General features: G+C 36.8%; 1 protein-coding gene across 1 annotated transcript in view; it reads left to right on the plus strand.

Moving 5' to 3' along the window:
* Positions 1 to 17,768, plus strand: part of SEC63 (SEC63 protein translocation regulator) — a 63,670-nt gene that overhangs the window by 26,324 nt on the left and 19,578 nt on the right. Inside the window, exons 5-11 of the mRNA XM_087776439.1 lie at positions 429 to 490; positions 4,115 to 4,173; positions 4,923 to 4,973; positions 7,506 to 7,614; positions 10,117 to 10,211; positions 12,972 to 13,104; positions 14,249 to 14,341. Of these exons, the coding sequence (XP_087632565.1) occupies positions 429 to 490; positions 4,115 to 4,173; positions 4,923 to 4,973; positions 7,506 to 7,614; positions 10,117 to 10,211; positions 12,972 to 13,104; positions 14,249 to 14,341 (602 nt within the window). The remainder of the gene's footprint in view (positions 1 to 428; positions 491 to 4,114; positions 4,174 to 4,922; positions 4,974 to 7,505; positions 7,615 to 10,116; positions 10,212 to 12,971; positions 13,105 to 14,248; positions 14,342 to 17,768) is intronic.

Below are 17,768 nucleotides of genomic sequence, written 5' to 3' on the forward strand. Positions count from 1 at the left end.
CTCCTGCTGTATCAACTCATCTTGCATATTCACCTTCCTTCCAAAAAAAGATAATGTTTTCCACCTTTGTTGTCTTTCAAAATTTGCTGTACTGTAACCTGGCATTGAAAAGTGCTCTTTGCTGATGGGTACTCAGTCGCTTTTGTGAAAGGGAGATGTGATTGTTCCATCTCCTGTATGGGCGTGCACCTCCTGTGTCTGATTTCTTTTGCTGTCAGAGTGCTAAAAGAATTCGCCTGCGTATCATGAAGGAATACAGCAGTGTTGTTTCATATCAGATTTCATACAAACAACAGCAGAAGCTGTTTAGCTTGCCAGACCATCTCTGAAGGATAGTATAAATGCTATATTTTAAAGTTTCTGTATGTTAATGATTTAGAGAAATTTCTTTAATTCTGTATTAACTTGATATCTCTTCTTGAAACTAGCTTAACTGATGAAGAATCACGAAAAAATTGGGAGGAATTTGGTAATCCAGATGGACCACAAGGTAACAATTATGAATGACAGAAGTCCTGTAATTTCTGTGCATTGAGCTGTGTAATATCTGATCATTTCAGCAGCACTCAGATCTTAATGTATCTAGAAAAACTTTTTCCTGTGATTTGAAGCAATGCATCCGATCAATTCTTTGCTTGTGAAACTGGCTCTGGGGTGATGGTGGGAGAGGAAGGCAGGAAAGAGTTTGCTTTCACATTTTGCAAACTTCTTATTAGGGAAAAAAGAGAAGGGTATTTTTTTAATTAGTCAGTTTCAGTAAGTATCAAGAGATGCTTGCCAATATTAAAAGGATGTATAAGCGAAAAGTAGAATAACACTCTTCAGAAACTTGTCAATTGTAAACATTTCTTAGTATTTATGATCAGCTACTATAAATGTATATTGAAAAATTAACAACTAGCCATAATGCAATAAATACACTTCAAAGGGATATACGTGAGGATATGTATGTATGTATTTAAATACTGTATATGCATCTGCCTTCCATTTGCTGGAAGCAGCACAGTTTGAGTGTAGCTCTATGCCACCTTCATCTTGAGGAGTCCTGGTGATTATCCCTATGCTGGTAGATTGTTCCTGGGCAGGTAGCTACATAGAAATAATCGTGATGATTAAAGTTTTACAGTAGATGATCCACACTAAAACTGTTTAATACTGAAAGTTAATAAGTTTTTTTTTTTCCTCCCTCCTATTTGCAGTTGTGTGAGTTGCTTGTATAACATCTTTGTAACTGTTGTTTAAATGGACTAGTTGTGAGGAAGAGTATTGTATATTTCTGTCTGCTGCTGATACTTATTACAGGCAAAAAGGAAACCTGCCTTCTGTTAGGACAGGCCTCTGTAGATATCTGCTTGCTGATGCCCTGCAGTTTGTGGGACCAAGTTCTACTACATATCTACGTGGAATGAGTTAAGGCCAGCTTGGAAGTAATAAATGGAATTTGTAACTTAATTGTGAAGTTACAGGATGATGTGAGGGAACTCTGTGTGGGAAATTCTTATTCTGAATTACAACGATCCAACATGGGAAATTAATTTTGAAAGGGGAAAAAAAAACCCAGCCCCTGAACCAGTGTTTCAAAGAAGCAATCTCCCCTCTCCCTTCAAAAAAACAACTGTGCCAACTAAATCATAGTCTGACAAAGGCATTTCTGATGGACTAAGGTGGTGGTTCAGTTTCTTTAACCACTGTGTTTTATACCATAGCAAATTTCTTTCAGCTTCTAGCTTCTCTTGGTTTCCTAGCCAGGTAAGTAGGAGGACTCTCTTCCTCTTGCTGCAAAATAACAAATAAGATCTTGCTTCAGAAATGCTGTCACAATATCAGCAAAATGGTACTGTAAATTTTAGTCTGATATAGGCACAAATAGCTTTCCTAGGACCTTTCCTGATGCTAAACTGTCTTTTGCATACACAAGCTACTAAATTAGTGTTGCCAAGGCATAGGATTTCAAGAGGCAGCATGACTGTGTATGTCAGCGTCCTTGAACGGACCTGAAGCTGTGACTTCAAAAGAAAACTCAGCCAAAAGCTGAGAATTTAAAGGCATGAAGATCCTTGTGCGGTTGGCTCAAAGATTGCTTTCACAAGCTTGACTCTGGATTCCCGAAGGGCAAAATGAAATGGTTCTTTGGTAAGGCAGCAGGTCATACCGTGTGAAGCCTCCTGCTCTTCTGAAACCCTAACTCCAGTTATGGTGGAATTGGAGTTCTCTGCTTTGCTTCTAGGTCTCTCATCATTGCTTCATCTGAAGGGTGGGAAGAAGCCTGAAATTTTCTTCCTCTCATCCTCTATTCTGTTACCGTGTTCCACATTGAAGTGTGAGGAGCCTTCTAATTTAGGGAAATTCATCTTGTCTTCATTTTATACACCTGTAGTGTAAAAATCTGTATCCAAGCTATGTACTCTAGTTTTTTAGTTCTGTGTAGCCAAAGAATGGAGGCAGTCCCTTATAGAGGTATATTCTGGGATGAGGTAAAGCACATCTGGTGTTAGACATGTCTAACCAAGTTGGATAAGGTATGTCCCACCCTCTGTGCCCAGCACAAAGGAACAGCAAGCAGTATTCCTCTCTATCCAACTGAAGCAGCATGGAGGTTAGAGGCAGGCAAACAAGATTTTCTTGTCTTTGGCATGACTTGCTCCTTTACTAAAATACTGAATGTGCAAAATCATTTGAAGAGTGTTTAAAAGCAGGTGAGGGGACCTGGAGAGTAAAAAGAGATGCTTTTAATAATGTAAGGCAGTTTTAGTAGACTATTTTCCCTTGGCATTTGCTAGTGCTTCAGCTCAGCAAGCATGGATGGGGGCAAGGAGACTCTCAGACCAGAAGAGAAAGAGCTTTGTACTGAACTACTTCTGTTCCTGGAACAGTTTGAAGCTACAATCCCAAAGGTGAAAAATATTGTGGGAAACTGAAATTGATACCGTCAGTGAAAGACACATTACACTTTTTTTAGTAGATTCTTCTAAAAATCCATAACCATTAACAGATGGGGAAGTGTCTCAGACTCTTTTCCAGAGCAGGGCATTTCCTATAACTTAATGTGGCAAATTCACTGGGTGTTATTCTGTTGAACTCCTAAGCTTGAGGTGTGCTCAAGTTGGTCAGATGTTTAATTTGAGTCTCAACAAATAGTAGTTTCCAACTTAGCTACACAGAAGTCACGTTAGGCTTGTGCATAACAACTGTTAGAATCGATGGCTGTCGCAATCTGTTGGAGAGAGTATCAGAATAGTATCTAAGTACATAGGGGATCCTAGTCTGTCCTTATTTAAGGCAGTACTCCTCATTGATACCTGCTAGTACTGAGGAAAGCATGTGGGTTTTTTTTGGTGTTGGTTTTTTTTTAAGCAGGCCCTAGAAATTTGTAAAGTCTTTTTTTTTCCTTTTCTTGGTTTCCTAGAACTTTTAGTGTTGGCATAGGTAATGTTCACGAAGTTCAATTTATTAGTGCTGAAGTGTCTGAAGACAAGCTATTTTATGCTATTCTATATTCAGATCTGTGTACTGTAGATGTTACTGTTAGCGAATCTTTTATTTTCTGCAGCCTAACTCCTTTTAAATTGAAAAGTGTTCCTTTCTCTTTCTTACCAATCACACAGAAATTTGAACTGGCAGAGGGTTTTGTTTTTACAATTTACAGCTTAGAACATCCTAAAGTTACAAACTAAAAACTTTTTCCATAGAATTCATTTGCTCAAAGAGTTTTCTTGCAGTTCATGTATTTACTGAACTATATGTATTTAAACTGCTGAAAACTCTGCAAGGCAAAGCTCATAAATCTTTCTGTGAAATCTTTTTCTCTTTTTTTGTATATTAATGAATCTTGCATATCTATTTCACTGCAATATGTTAAGCTAAAAATCTTTGGTATTTCAGATGTTGCATTTAAGTCTTGTTGTTTTATTGCATGCTTGAGTGTATTTCTAATTTGTTTTTTGATTTTGCTAAATTTGTTAGAATTTTGCTTATTGAAGTGACAAACATGAGGATTTTTTTGTGGGTTGGTGGTTTTGTTGTGTTTTTTTGTTTGTTTGTTAGACTTAATGTGGACTTTAAAACAATTCCTTAGTATTTTATAGTGAATTTTTTTTTTTCTTTCATCCTGCAGCTACAAGCTTCGGTATAGCTTTGCCAGCTTGGATTGTGGATCAGAAAAATTCAATTTTGGTGAGTCAACTTACTTAGCTCAAGATTTTAAGGTGAACTTTCAAATGTTCACCTTAAAATGTTTGTGCTTAATACTGCGCATTTTAGTCAAAGCACGTACTTAATAATACTTTGGTCCAAATGCACATCTTTGAAGCAGATTTCAGGAGTAAAAAGTGTCAAAGTAGCTTAAATCTAACCTTTGAGAGTAAAGTATTAATATGCTTGGATGGATCTCATTGCAATGATAACGAGGTTGTATTGTGGTCACCCCTGCTACAAAGTGTGTTTTTGCTGTTGCAAGGAAACACATATAGAACTGTTTGCTGGATTTCTGTAGTTCCATTTGCTTTGCTAGCAATGCTGTAATCATACAGTGTCTAAATGTTCTTTCTGTTGCATTTGTTGCTGCAAGGTACTTGGCTTACCCACTTGATTTCTTTTAATGCAGTGATCATCTCTGTGCACTGCATCACAGTTTAGCTGCCAACTCTTTAATTATTAAAGAAACCCACCTGAGACAATGCGTGGATGATTTAAAAGATTATTTACACTAAACTGATACTCCTTATTTGAACCCTACCCAACTGATGATATTACTTGTAAGTTGTTCTTCAGAAATAATGACAGGTATTATGCAATAAGCTTACATTAATTTTTAGTAGCCTTGTGGTAATACTACTTGACTGTATTTTAGAATAAAGATTAAACAAGAGTGGTATTAGCTAACTGAAGTATCTAATGCAGTGTGTTTCATAATTTTTCTCTAGGTTTTACTTGTGTATGGATTAGCATTTATGGTTATTCTTCCAGTTGTTGTGGTAAGTATTATCTGATTATTTTTCTACCCTCTGTAACCAAGCTGTAAACAAAGCTGTCTTAGACACAACTAGAGTTGCTCATTCTTGCCTTTCATGGAGAGAGCAAGCAAGTGAGCTTTTTTTTTTACGTGGGTGTTTTCTTTTATTATGGAAAAAGTGTAGCTGCTGTAGTTTCCAAAAAAACCCACAGCGCCATGATAGAGAGAGCACTATTAGATATCACAAGAGTTAGACTGATTAATGTTATTTGTCGTGTACCTTCTGTCATTCATCACATGAAAATTAATATGATGTGATGAACTCAAAGTATATTCAATGGTGTTACTGTAGGGCCAAGACTGAGATGTCTGTAGCTGGTGGTACTAGAATGATTACTGCATGTGGAACAGGTTGTTGATTTGGTTTCTCCTGGCTGCCTTTGTTTTCATAATTTCCATTTTTATTGATCTTCTGTACACCATGAGATGTGTGCTCTTGAGATTTCTTTGTTTGAGGAATCAATTGCTAGGTGAGTGGCATTTCAGGGCTCGCGTTTCCCCTACAGTATTGCTTCTGAACAATGTCCCTTATCCAGTGATTGTGCATTTGGGGTATGGCATGAAGAAAGACTCAGAAAACTGACACCCAGAAACCTTCATGCTCTTGGGAAGATGATTTTCATTTGAGAAAGTGTCCTGGGGTCTTGGCCGCTGCTTGCATCTCTGTGTGCAGAGGCTCAGCCAGGCATTATCCCTTCTCTTTGAGAGTCTTTCTGCATAATTGAAGATTTAGTGTAGAAAACTAGATGTGGCAATTTCAACAAGTTGTTGAATAAGAAGTCTAAAAGCCAGGGTACAATGTCTACATAATTTTCCTGTCTTTCCTTTTAGGTTTCAGTTGGTGTCTGTTGATACTTTTTTGTATACATGTACTTTTAGTGATTTATACTAGGTTTATCATAGCTCCAGTGAAAGTAAACATCCTTTCTGTTGTTATGCAGAAATGTCCTGAGCAGCGAAAAAAATAATCTGCCTCTTCTTGCCCCTATACCAGATGTAGATGTCTGCATTCAGGCTTGTCACTGTAAATTTCTTTTATAGTCAGTGAAGAGGAATAGTCATTTTTATGGAGCAAGTTATTTTATCATTTCATTCTAAAGTAGACATACAAGATGATTCATGCCTTTAATGGGCCTGTTTCTCTTTTACAAATCCATAAAGAAGCCGAAATTAACTACAGTGTAGCCATCCTGTATCTGAGACAGGCATCTAAAATAAAGGAAGGCTAGTTTCACCCTTTGAATCCAGATCAACAAAAGGAAAATACTGATACGTAGTTCTTCCTAGACCTCCACTGACCTAAATAATGTTCTGTACATGAGGCAAGAGAGACGAGCTGTATCTGCAAAAGCAGTTAGGGCAGCCTCTTTCATGTAGATTTGGACTGGCTATACTTGTATTTTTCTTCCAGTACCTATACTTAGACAAAAATTTGACAGCTATGGGATTATAATCTAAATATTTCTGCAGAAAAACTTCAAAAAAACTTGTGTACTATTTTGTGTCAGGGTTCATCTATTCATGGAAGAACCAAACCAAATTTATTAAAAAAAAAAAAAAGTTTGTGAGGATCCAGTCCTAGATTGCAGAGTTCTTGATGTAGTAGGGGAATTTACACTATTGCCTATTAAATTAATAGTAGTAAGCATCACTTACTACTTTACTGCTTGTTACTTTTCACTTGTGATAAACTTTAAAATAAGTTGAGATGTATCTTGGATGTTTTTTCTCATGTTAGTGAGCTTTGCTTACAAGGAGGAGTTTAATGACCAGACTGCAGTTTATAACCCAGCACACCATTTTTCTTATAGCGTACAATCACTGTACAGTGAGTTCCATAATTTGAAGTCACTGGTATAATGCTAATGAGGGAATTATTGGAGTGTTTCTGAAGGTCTGGAAAACTTTTTCTGTCAACCTGAAGGCGTATGGCTTAATGGTGAAAATCTGTAGCAAGGGCACTGGGCCACCTCCAGATTCCCTTTCTGAAAAGCATTTCTGAATAGGTGACAGTTATTTTTTGCAAATTTTCTCATAGTGAAAGAAATCTCTTATTTTGTTCTTGGTTTGGCCTTGGTCTGCCTAAACTGAATTCGATCTGAGTGCTGTGTTGCACAGTACGAAGTTACCACCTATATAGAAAGTGGTAAGTCCACTGGATTTACTGTTTAGTGGATTCACTAAAACAACACCAAAAATAAACAAAGCAGTGTATATGTATGTGTGCACCTGTTGTGGGGAATTCTTGAGGCTAGTGACCATCTAAATCTTTCAGCATCAGATTCTCTCAGATGAATACGTTGGTGTGCTTTTAAAATTTGTGTCAGCAAATATTTCTTGTTTCCCTCTTCTTTCTGAAATTCAGTTGACCTTAACATAGGTAAAATCAGTTGGGCTGAGTTACCTGGTTGTGAACAGACATGAGGTGATCTAGCATAGCTGTTTCGAAGCTTCATCGTAGCTGACGTCAGTTTGTTCTTGTTAAATGTCTCAGGGTTCCTGGTGGTACCGATCAATACGATATAGTGGAGATCAGATTCTCATTCGGACAACTCAAATATATACGTATTTTGTCTATAAAACACGGAACATGGACATGAAACGTAAGTAAAAGGCATCTTGAAATGTTGATGTGTTCACCTGGAAATGTCAATCTGCTGATGTTAAAATGCTTCTACTTTATAAGCCTTTGTTAGGTTAAAATAATGTTTCTGGTTCTTTTAGAGTGTTTTTAAAAAACTTCATTTTGTTGCAGGCAAAGACTACTCTGTAACAAGACTTAAGTATTTGGGAGAGGGAATTGTAGATCTGTATTTTTGTTTGTCTATCTATACATTAAAGAAAAGGAAAGAAAAAAGGATATTGTATGCTGGGAAAAAACATGCTGACCTGATGGTCACTAGGAGCGCAGCCTCTCTCTGTGTTTTCTTCTGTTAGTGTAACAAAATAGGCTTTGGGACTTTTCTAGGGGCTGTCATAAAATTTTTCTATCACCAGAGTGTGAAATAGCATTTCTGGTTCTCTATTCTTACTTGTTATGTTATAGGTAAATTTCTGTTTAAAAATTTTGCTCCCTATCAATTTCATGTTACTTTGTTACTTGTTTATGGTTTTTGATGTACTTATTTTTCTTGTCTGCTCACTTTTAAAGGAATAAAAAAAAAAACAAACATTTTTCTGGGGAAATCTGTAGATGCATTATGTTGGTGCAGAATTGGATCTTTCAGTTGGGAGGCTGGCATGGGCCTGAAGAATTAGCATGGTACCAGTTAGTTCTGGATTGGATTTTACTAGATTGCATGCTCAGAGCAATTTAAAAGCAGAATAAAAAAGTCCCCAAAACCCTCTAAAAAGGGTTCATGAGTATATTCTCTTGCTTCTTTGAATTGCACTGTTGTTCAGCTTTAGATTTGATGGAAGACTGCTGGAATCGTCTGCTCTTGATAAATCCTTTTCCTACAGAACAGAAATGCTTCACAGATAATCCAAGAGGTCTAGGAGACAAAAGTACGGGAATATGTTTGCTTTCAAGTCACAGCACACATGGATTTGTGTGTGGGATTCATTCAGACCAGTTTATGCTCTCCACCTTGTCATACACATATGCTTTTTCCCCTCTCCAGACAGCTTGGTGAGAAAGGAGGAATGGGAGAGTAGGTGAGACTTCTTTAGAAGTTTAGGGAGATCACTGCAAACCTGGTCTCTTCTTTCTCCAGACGTGTTGTCAACATTATTTCATCTTGAACCTTGCTCAGAACCTTAGCTTTGAGGCTTGCCTTGTCTCTCCTATAGATTGGTTAAAAAGTTAGCCCTAAGTGTAAGTGGCCTTATTTAAGCACTTAACACTTTCAGGGAGTCCTGGGGTCAGAGGCAGGTCAGGTTTTTTTCCACTGAGGTCTGTTGTGCAATCTGGATGAAAAATGAGGTGCAGCTGAGGTGGCTTAGACAAACCACACAGTGATCAGGTAAGGCTTTTGCTTGGTTGTGAATTCCACAGTGGTGAGGTAGCAGTGCCAAAACTCAAGGCTTAAGCCTGGGTAATTGTAATCAAATCGGGCTAGGGAAGTGGTGAGACAAATCTGCATGACTTGCCTTGTTTTAGATGGTTTTTTTAGGCTTCAAGATGAACGAGTTTTTTTAAACTTTGTTTCCTGAAGGTCCGCAGTTGTTGATCTTAAATAATAGGGAAGTATTTATAGTTGTCTGAAACTCTTTGATATGCTCTGCTCAGGAAGAAAATTGATGCTCAGGGAACTCAACTAGTTGTTTGTAGGTGGAATTCACTGAGCACTGCAAGTAGGCAAAAGTACCTTTGACTTGCTCAGAAGAGAACTTGCTCAAAATTTAAGAAAGAAGCCTGAGTAACTATTGCTGGAAAAGTTATTTTAACTGGAGCAAATGATGGGGTGAGCTTTTGCTTATCTATGGCTGAGGGGTCTGATATGTTCATGAGCAGAAAGTTCATAATGGGGCTAAAATATCCCATTGTGTAGGTCTTTCATCTTGATTACACACCAGAATGTTTTGAGGTAGTATGGCTGTTCCTAATCACATTCGGAAAGAAGCAGTCCATCATCTTCATGGGATTTGTTTTCAGGGGTATTTATTGAACTGCTTTTCTAATAATTAAAAGAAATTCTTTTTTTTGTTATTTTCAATGCTGACTGAACAGAAAATTGAGTTGAAATTTTATCCTTCCCGCCTCCCCCTCCAGTGCACACATTGTGGTGCAGCCGCAGGCGCATGAATTGCTGAGAGGATGGTTCTGTCAGCATGCAGTAGTAGTCAGACTGCTGTGCAGTGACGTCTGCCAGTCTAAGGAAGCCTAACTATGTTTTTGTGAAGACATTCAAAGTCAAATGCTGGACTTGATGCCGTGCAAAATGGAACCTCGAGTGATCTCTTTTGTCTTGTGCCAGGCATTGGTTCTTGCCTCCTTTGCCCTGTGGCAGTAGTAACTGATCCACTAGATAGAGAACATGGATATTCATGGTGGTTGGGGGAAGACTGGGAGTAACTTTTATGGCTGAGGGTTCTGAAGAAATCACTCAGTGGCATAGGATGTTGCTGACATTTTCTCTGTCTGCCTCCAATTATCTTTGCAGGGCTTATCATGGTTTTAGCAGGGGCATCTGAATTTGATCCTCAGTACAATAAAGATGCTACGAGCAGACCAGCAGACAACATTCAGATACCACAGGTTAGTTATATCAAGAGATGTTTTATAAATAACTGACCTCTTCAAGGGAAGAGGGAGATGGTAATTCTAGGTGACCAGCTGACAGAATTCAAGTTCTCAAAGCATTAATTTTGTTGAGATGCAACTGTATCCCTTCAGAAATAGGAATTAGAAGCTAGACTTGATTTATATTTTAAAAGGAAGGATAACATTAATTGGTGATAATGCTTAGCTTAAATGAAATCAGTTTAGTACATAGACTGCTGGGTTGGGTTTTTGGGGAGGGGTAAACTAAATAAGGAATTAGTGTCAGTCCTTATAAATTTTGAGTAGTGCTATAAGGAGGTGATCGCCATTTTGATAAAGTTCTTTTAAATCGTTAACACAGGTCTGGTTAAATATGTTAATACTGAAATAAAATTATTACCTGATGTCTGAATTAATAATGTCTTATTATAAGGACTCCTCCATGAATGTCTGTTCCCCTCTGGTTGCCTTTTATTTTCATTTCCACTCAGTCTTCCCAACAGAGATGCCATAATGTGGCAAATAATTATTGCTAGCAGAGTTTTAGGAGGTCTTATTTATCAGAAACTAACACTTTGCTTCTAAGAAGTTTAAAGTACAGTATACAAAATGCTCCAATAAAAATGTTTTGAGTTTGCAGAATGAGGGGGCGTAGTCTCACAGATTTAACCCTGGCATGGACACAATTGAATTTTGAAGTCGTAAACATACTTTCGTGTCCTAAACATAAAGAAATTAGACTGAGATACCTCTTTACTTAGTTGTCTTTGTCTCTTTTACAAATTCTTTATCATCTTGTGGAGTTTAAGAGAAGGAGCTGGAATTGTAGTTGGGTGAGGTTTTTCAGCGGTGGGAGCACATGACTGGAAAAGACCACCTTGATCATCAGTTCTTCTCCCATGCTGTTGCAAGCATTGGCATTGTGCAAGCCCTTTACATTTAATCATCCTTTATTTAAAAGGCAGTCAAGCCTCCTGTAACCATATCCTACTGAGAAGATGTTCCAGAGCTTGCCATTCTAGCGGTTAGGAGTCTTGTTTGTGACCAATTTATAGCCATAGGTTTTGTCATCATTATTCTTGAGTCTAAATGATTCTTGCTGTGTATATCCTTAATGCATTTATAGACAGAAGCAATAGCCCATTTGTTCTCTTTTTGTCTTCGTTTCGCTAAACTAGAAAAGCTGCTGTCTTTTAATCCCCTCTTTCCCAAAAGGCTCTTCGTTTCACTCATCCTGCTGTGTGCTGAATAGAGTACTGTCTCCAGTTGATGTATTTCTAAATTTTACATTATTTTTTTAATTTTGCCTGCTCAGAATTGTCCACAGTATTCCATGTTAAGTCTTATCAGTGCTTTAGTCGGTGGCACTGCTATTCCTATATTTCTGCAGAGAATAACTTTCAGCATACTGTTTTCCACGGCTGTTTCATATAGTGGTTTAATACAACTAGTGTGGGATCGCTGTTTTCCGGATTTCTCTCGTCTTATATACCCCTGTTTTCCAGCTAACAAGCTCCCGTCTTCGAGCTGCAGTTCTTGTTAGTATGCAAGTACATGACCTTGCATTTTATACTATTGGGTTTTGTTCCATTGCTAAAGCTGCAGTCATCAGTGTAACTTGTGTTCTTTTTTTCTTAGTATATGGCAGTACAAGTCTCCAAAGCATCAATACGGAAGGGTATTGCTAATAATTTTTGTTAGCATATCCTGCTTTTTGAGCCATGGTCATTGTTCATGTCCTGGTTTCAGCTGGGATTAAACCACGACAGCTCCCATTTTTATTTCATTGTTTTATCATAACCTAGTGTCGCTACTTTTTATAAAAAGTTTTCTTATCGAAGTTCTAGTCGTCTTGGTCTGGTGTTATACCAAGATGTGCTTATAAGGAACTTCTTGTTAGCACATCTTTTTTTCAAGTGTAGGGAAAGATTGATCAAAGGTCAGCATGGCCTGGCTGTTGATATCCTAATTTCCCTTTGTGGCTGGAGATTTTGGAACCTCAGTCTCTCCTCAGGTGACTTGTTGACCTCAAAAATGAAGCTTCTGGGCCATGTATTGATTCTTATAAACTATGAGCTTCTGTTACTCAGCTTTGCAGCTTCTCCCTCCAGGGTCTTAAAAAAAAAAAAAAATCAGGGGTAAGAGACCTGTTTGAACTGTGCTGCTTGGTCTAGTCAGGATCAAGATAGGTCATCCTGAATACAGAACGCCATGCTTTTTTCAAGCTGGTGCAGTTTATAAATAAGTTCAAATACTTCATCTTCAGCCTGCCACGGTGTTCAGGCTTAACCCTCCTTCCTGTGATACTTGAGACTATTTCTGAGGAAGCTGGCTAGGTCTTACATGGGTGAAAGGTCTCAAGATGATGCTGTTGCTATTGAGCTTAATATAAATACCGTAGAAATATGGTTGAATCTAGTAAACCTTGGCAATAAAATCGGATTTTAAAAATCTTTATCTATCAATACAAATTTACTCAATACTATTCAAGGCAAGTTTCTTGTGTGCAAATCTTTACTTCCCCCCCCTCACCCCCACATTGAAACAAGGCATTTAAAGATACTTTCTGACTTTCTGGAGCTGGGTTATGAATAAAAATGACTAGTGTTAATCTCTACAGAACTTTGCAGGGAAAAGTTACTTAAAGGCTTGCTTTTGTGAATGCAACTTCTTTTCCTTGTGAACTGTTCTCCTCCTGTATTTGTTCCTCTTTAGCACCAAAATAGCTATTTCTATTTAACTATTTCATTTTAGCTAATCAGAGAAATTGGTGGCATAAATTTAAAGAAGAACGAGCCTCCACTCACCTGCCCTTACAGCCTGAAAGCCAGAGTTCTGCTGTTGACTCATCTTGCCAGGATGAAAGTTCCTGAGGTCCTTGAAGAAGGTAATGGCTTCTCCACTAATTGGATATTTTTGGAAACAGAGCAACACATTGCATGCTACTGTACTCATAAACATACTTTTTGACCATTAAAGAGTTGCATGGATCTCTGCTCAATAATCTCTATGCAGTGTACTTAGTTTTTCAACTTTAATGACTAAAACATTTACTTAGCATTTTCTCATTCTTTTGATAGCCTTGTAATACTAATATCGTAGGTTTTAATGCTTTTTGGCTGCAAATGTGACCTTGATATTTTTTTTTCTTTGTAATAGAATAAAAAATTAAATATGTGAAGTGTATTTGCTTTTCAGAGTAAAGAAATCCAAGATAAGAATATTATTGCTCTCTGCAACATTTCCATTCATGGTTATTTTTGGAGTTCGTTCCCCCCCACCCCCCCCCACCCCCCGCATGTAAAGCAAGGGTGACAAGATTAGAACTTATATCAGTTACATATGAGCTTCAGTTTTGTGTTTTGCAATTTTTTTATACTTGTGAATATACAAACTGAAATGTTTCTAAATGCAGTTCTTAAGTTTCAACCATGAAACTCATGGTTTCTTAGGCTCACCAGCAAACTTGAGATGTTCTATATTTTAATGCAAATGAAAAAAAAGCCCTGAACCAAACAAGTAATGAAGAAAAATAATCAGTTTTAAATAGCCACTAAAAATACCTCCTCTTCCTTGCCACTTAGTTACTGTTTGTACTTAGAACTTCACAGATCTGTATTCCAAAGTAGTTAGTACTTTACAAATAATGTTTTTCCCAAAATTGGTGCTTCACTTAAAATTAAAAATCCTTTTTTTTAACCTGTGATTACCTGACGAATTAATGCTATTTTAATATGACTGGTCTGTGCCATCCTGTTGCCTTTTTAGATGGATCTGATAAGTGCTTCTTCATTTGGTGTGGGAGCTGCTTGTCTGGTACACAGATTTTGTGTTCCCTCTTAGCACTTGCTCTTTCCTGTTTTCTTAGGGAATGTTATGGATGGATGTGTCAATGTGAATAAAGTGGTATTTTCAATAATAAAAGAGTGAATAGAAATGAAGACTGCACCATTAAATGTCCAGTTCATTTAAACTGTCCCCTTTTTTCCTAATAGAAGTGCAGCATAATTGCAGCCCGTTATGTCTTGCAGATCAGCAGTTTATCCTGAAAAAGAGTCCTGCGCTACTTCAAGAAATGATTAATGTGATCTGCCAACTAATAATAATGGCTCGAAGCCGGGAAGGTAAGAAAAGAAACTGTATAATTGTAAGTAGTAAATACGATTCTTCATTGCAATATTTCATAAAGTCTTTGGTTCTTGTGGAAACTTAACCTGTGATAATTTAGAAATGCCTAAATGTGCTTTTGCTCTTTTCACTGTAATGAGAGAACTCTCCATTTTGAAGATTGAAATGCTTGGCGGCAGCAGCAGCCCTGCTCTGAGATCTTGAGTATCTGTGTTCACTTTGTAATTTTTGCAATTAGAAGTTTCTCCTTAAATGCAGTTGAAAACTTTTTCTTAAAGATCTGGTCCATTTTTGGTAGCAAAGCACTTAGTATAAGACATGCTGAACCTTGTGTTAATCTGTCTCTTAATTTGCACTTTCACAATTCTTCCTCTTCTGCTATGAGTGTCCCTTGTGTTTTGGCTCATTTCTTTGCCATCATTTCTTTGGTGTTGCTCATATTTCTCTGTTTCTGGTTCCTATGCTGTTGAGCCTGCCATGCAGGTTTTGTTTGTTTTTTTTTTTTTTTCCCCCCTGAACTTGTTGTGGCAGGTGCTTTACCGTAATTGCCATAGAAATTACAATTTAATCGAAATGTAATATTTAAGCTTTTTTATTTTTACTGTAAAAAGGCAATTATGCTGAAGATGGTTGCTTGCAGTGTAAAGAAACAGACTCAGATCTCATTCCATTATTGCAACAAACATAGGCAAGGCTTTTTTTTTAATGCCAAACTGGGGACCATTTTGCTTGCCATCAAATAATACTCATCAGTTGACCTTTACTAGACCAAAACTCCTTGATAGCCTCCTAACAAGAACAATTTTGGGGAACATCTTTCCCAGCGCTATTGCAGGTGGTGCTGGAAATTGTGCTCCATAACCAAATAAAGTACAAGAGAGGGGATGTGAGCAGATAAGGCTGTTGCATGCTGGCCTGTGTCCTGTTTTAGAAAGAAGTATTGATTAAGTATATTTATTTCTCTTTTAAACCCTGTCTTTACTAGTCTGTGAGACTGCTGGGGAGAAAACTTGAAACCTGAAAGGAAACAGTAGCCAAATTTTTCATTGTAGAACTAATCTTCACCTAACATTGGATTATATTTATTAATGAGTATCATATTAAGAGCTCAGTTGTGGATAGAGATTGGATATGTTTTTGTGAATATTCTCCAGACTAGCACTGTAAGTAAATTGCATAGATATCTCCAGATTTAAGATGAGGAAGCTAATGCTGTGAAACTTTATTAGTTTAATAGTTTAATAATTTATGTAATAAAAAGCTAGGTAGCTGTTTTGGAAGTGTTGGGGGGTTTCCTGTTCGTTTTGGTTTTAAGTTTTGCTAGCTCAGCAGGACCACATCCACATATTAGAGCTAGTTATGAAAAGCACTTGAGTGAAGGCATCTTTTTACTTGTTTATAAGCCCTTGTGTGTGCCAAATATAGGTATGTCTTTTTTTTAATCTGGATAGGTTTTTTATAAAAATACTTCAGACCTCTAGAAGATGTCTTTTAAGATGACCTATGTATATATTAGTTAACTAGCAAATACTTGTTTTCACTTGTGCAAAATGAAACTAAAATAATACAGCCAGAAGCTTTTTTTATGCAACAGAGCTGGAAGTCTTTGAAAAATGAAAAACACCTGTATGTCTTCTTGTAAAAGCTGAAATAGGATACTTAACAGAGTACATTATATACTTTACAATTTGAATGACCTCCAAGTAGCTGTATTCTTCTTCTCTAGTTCTGTATGTACATGGAGATACTTTTTTTAATTTGACAGTAAAATGATTACTTATAGATGCAGTGTATTTAATGAACTGCTTTGAAGTACCAGAAAATTTAGGTTTTAGCTTAAATTAAAATTAAAAAAATCAAACAGTATTTTGGAAGACCATAATGTAAACTAATTTTCCATTTGCATGTGAAATGGAAGTGATGTTTATTAAAAAAAATATAAATCTAAACAACCTGTACTACTAGCGATTTCTAGAGATTCTTATGATGTCTGCCAACCTCAATGAGTCTGTGAAAGTGGATGAGAAATTACAGTTGTGGTTATGTATGGTAGAAGTTACTTCCATAGATTTGGAAAAACTCAAAGTAGAAGTGTATCATAGCTATAGTTGAGGATTTGTTTGCTATTTCTTTAGCAGGTTTTCTCACAGTTATTTCCAAAGTTTTAAAATGGCAGTATTCAGAAATTTGTACCAAACGTTTCCTCTGACTTCCATGCCAGTGCTCTCAGCACAAAGCATTAAAGGGAAGGTGGTACTGAACAGTTGCCCATCAGGCCAACAATAATGAATTTGAGGACTTGAATGTAAACCATTTCAGAATTTTGGTCTTTGATCTAAAGGAAAATCACGATTTTTGCTACTTATCACTTAGCAAATTTAAAATGTTGACCCTGCTTTTGATGACCGTATATGTAGAGAGAGTTTTGCCCTCCTGCTGACTATTTCTGGGAAACGACTGGAAATTGAAAAGGTGTCATTGTTTATTTTTTTCAAGATAAGAGTAAAATTGAAGTTAGATATTGAAATTTTTGAGAGACTGTTTTGTTTAGTTTGTGTATTTGTCATCTTAACATAATTTTAAGTAGCTTAAAACTTAACTACAGATGTTTCTTTAGTTCTAATTTTCACTTAAAACAGCCTTGACATGGTACTTAAAATTACCACGTGCTATAGTTAGCCATAGATGTTCGGCAGTCCTGATCTGTGAAAATACAAAGATGATGGCATGCATTAATATTATCTACAGAAATATTTTGGGGAAAAATCTTATTTTGTGAAACCTAAATTGATGGTGGGATGAGGAGTCTCATTTTGCACTGCATTAGTCTTTCAAATATCCTGAATAATAATAATAATAATAATAATAATAATGCTAATAATAATCTTAAAAATATCTGCAACCATTTTATGCATACTTTGTAATCAAGTCTTTTGAGGAAAAGCACCTTGGATGAATCTTCAGAATCTTGGCACTTTTTCCTAGTTAATTTTTGAAATGTCCATATAGCATTCAACTATTGGTCCAGTATCAGCTGTTCTTGAAGGAATATGCAAGAAAGACTGAGAAACACTTAAGGACAGCACGTTACAGAATGAGATTTATGAAGTTCTGCAGTCTGAGCCCTTCACAGGGACAAGCATCCTGCTTCCCTAGATAGCAAAAAGTGGTACCTCAGGCTGCTTATGCATCCCCATAAAAGCCATAGACACTGCCTTTCTTACCAAACCCCATTAGAAACAATCTGTCATGAAAGAATGAGTGTAGGTTTGGCATAAAAATCATTTAATCATGGTTACTTCTTAAGTTTTAACAGAGCTATCATTCTTCGCAGATGAGTTTGGATTCATTATTATTTGGATTTGTTATTTCCAAGGAACAGTTTTAATTTTCTTTCATAAAAACAAAATTGATACTACTTTA

The sequence above is a fragment of the Nipponia nippon genome, unplaced genomic scaffold (genome assembly GCF_047370975.1).
Source record: "Nipponia nippon isolate SJK-2023a ecotype South Korea unplaced genomic scaffold, ASM4737097v1 scaffold_4, whole genome shotgun sequence".
NCBI classification, from domain to species: domain Eukaryota; kingdom Metazoa; phylum Chordata; class Aves; order Pelecaniformes; family Threskiornithidae; genus Nipponia; species Nipponia nippon.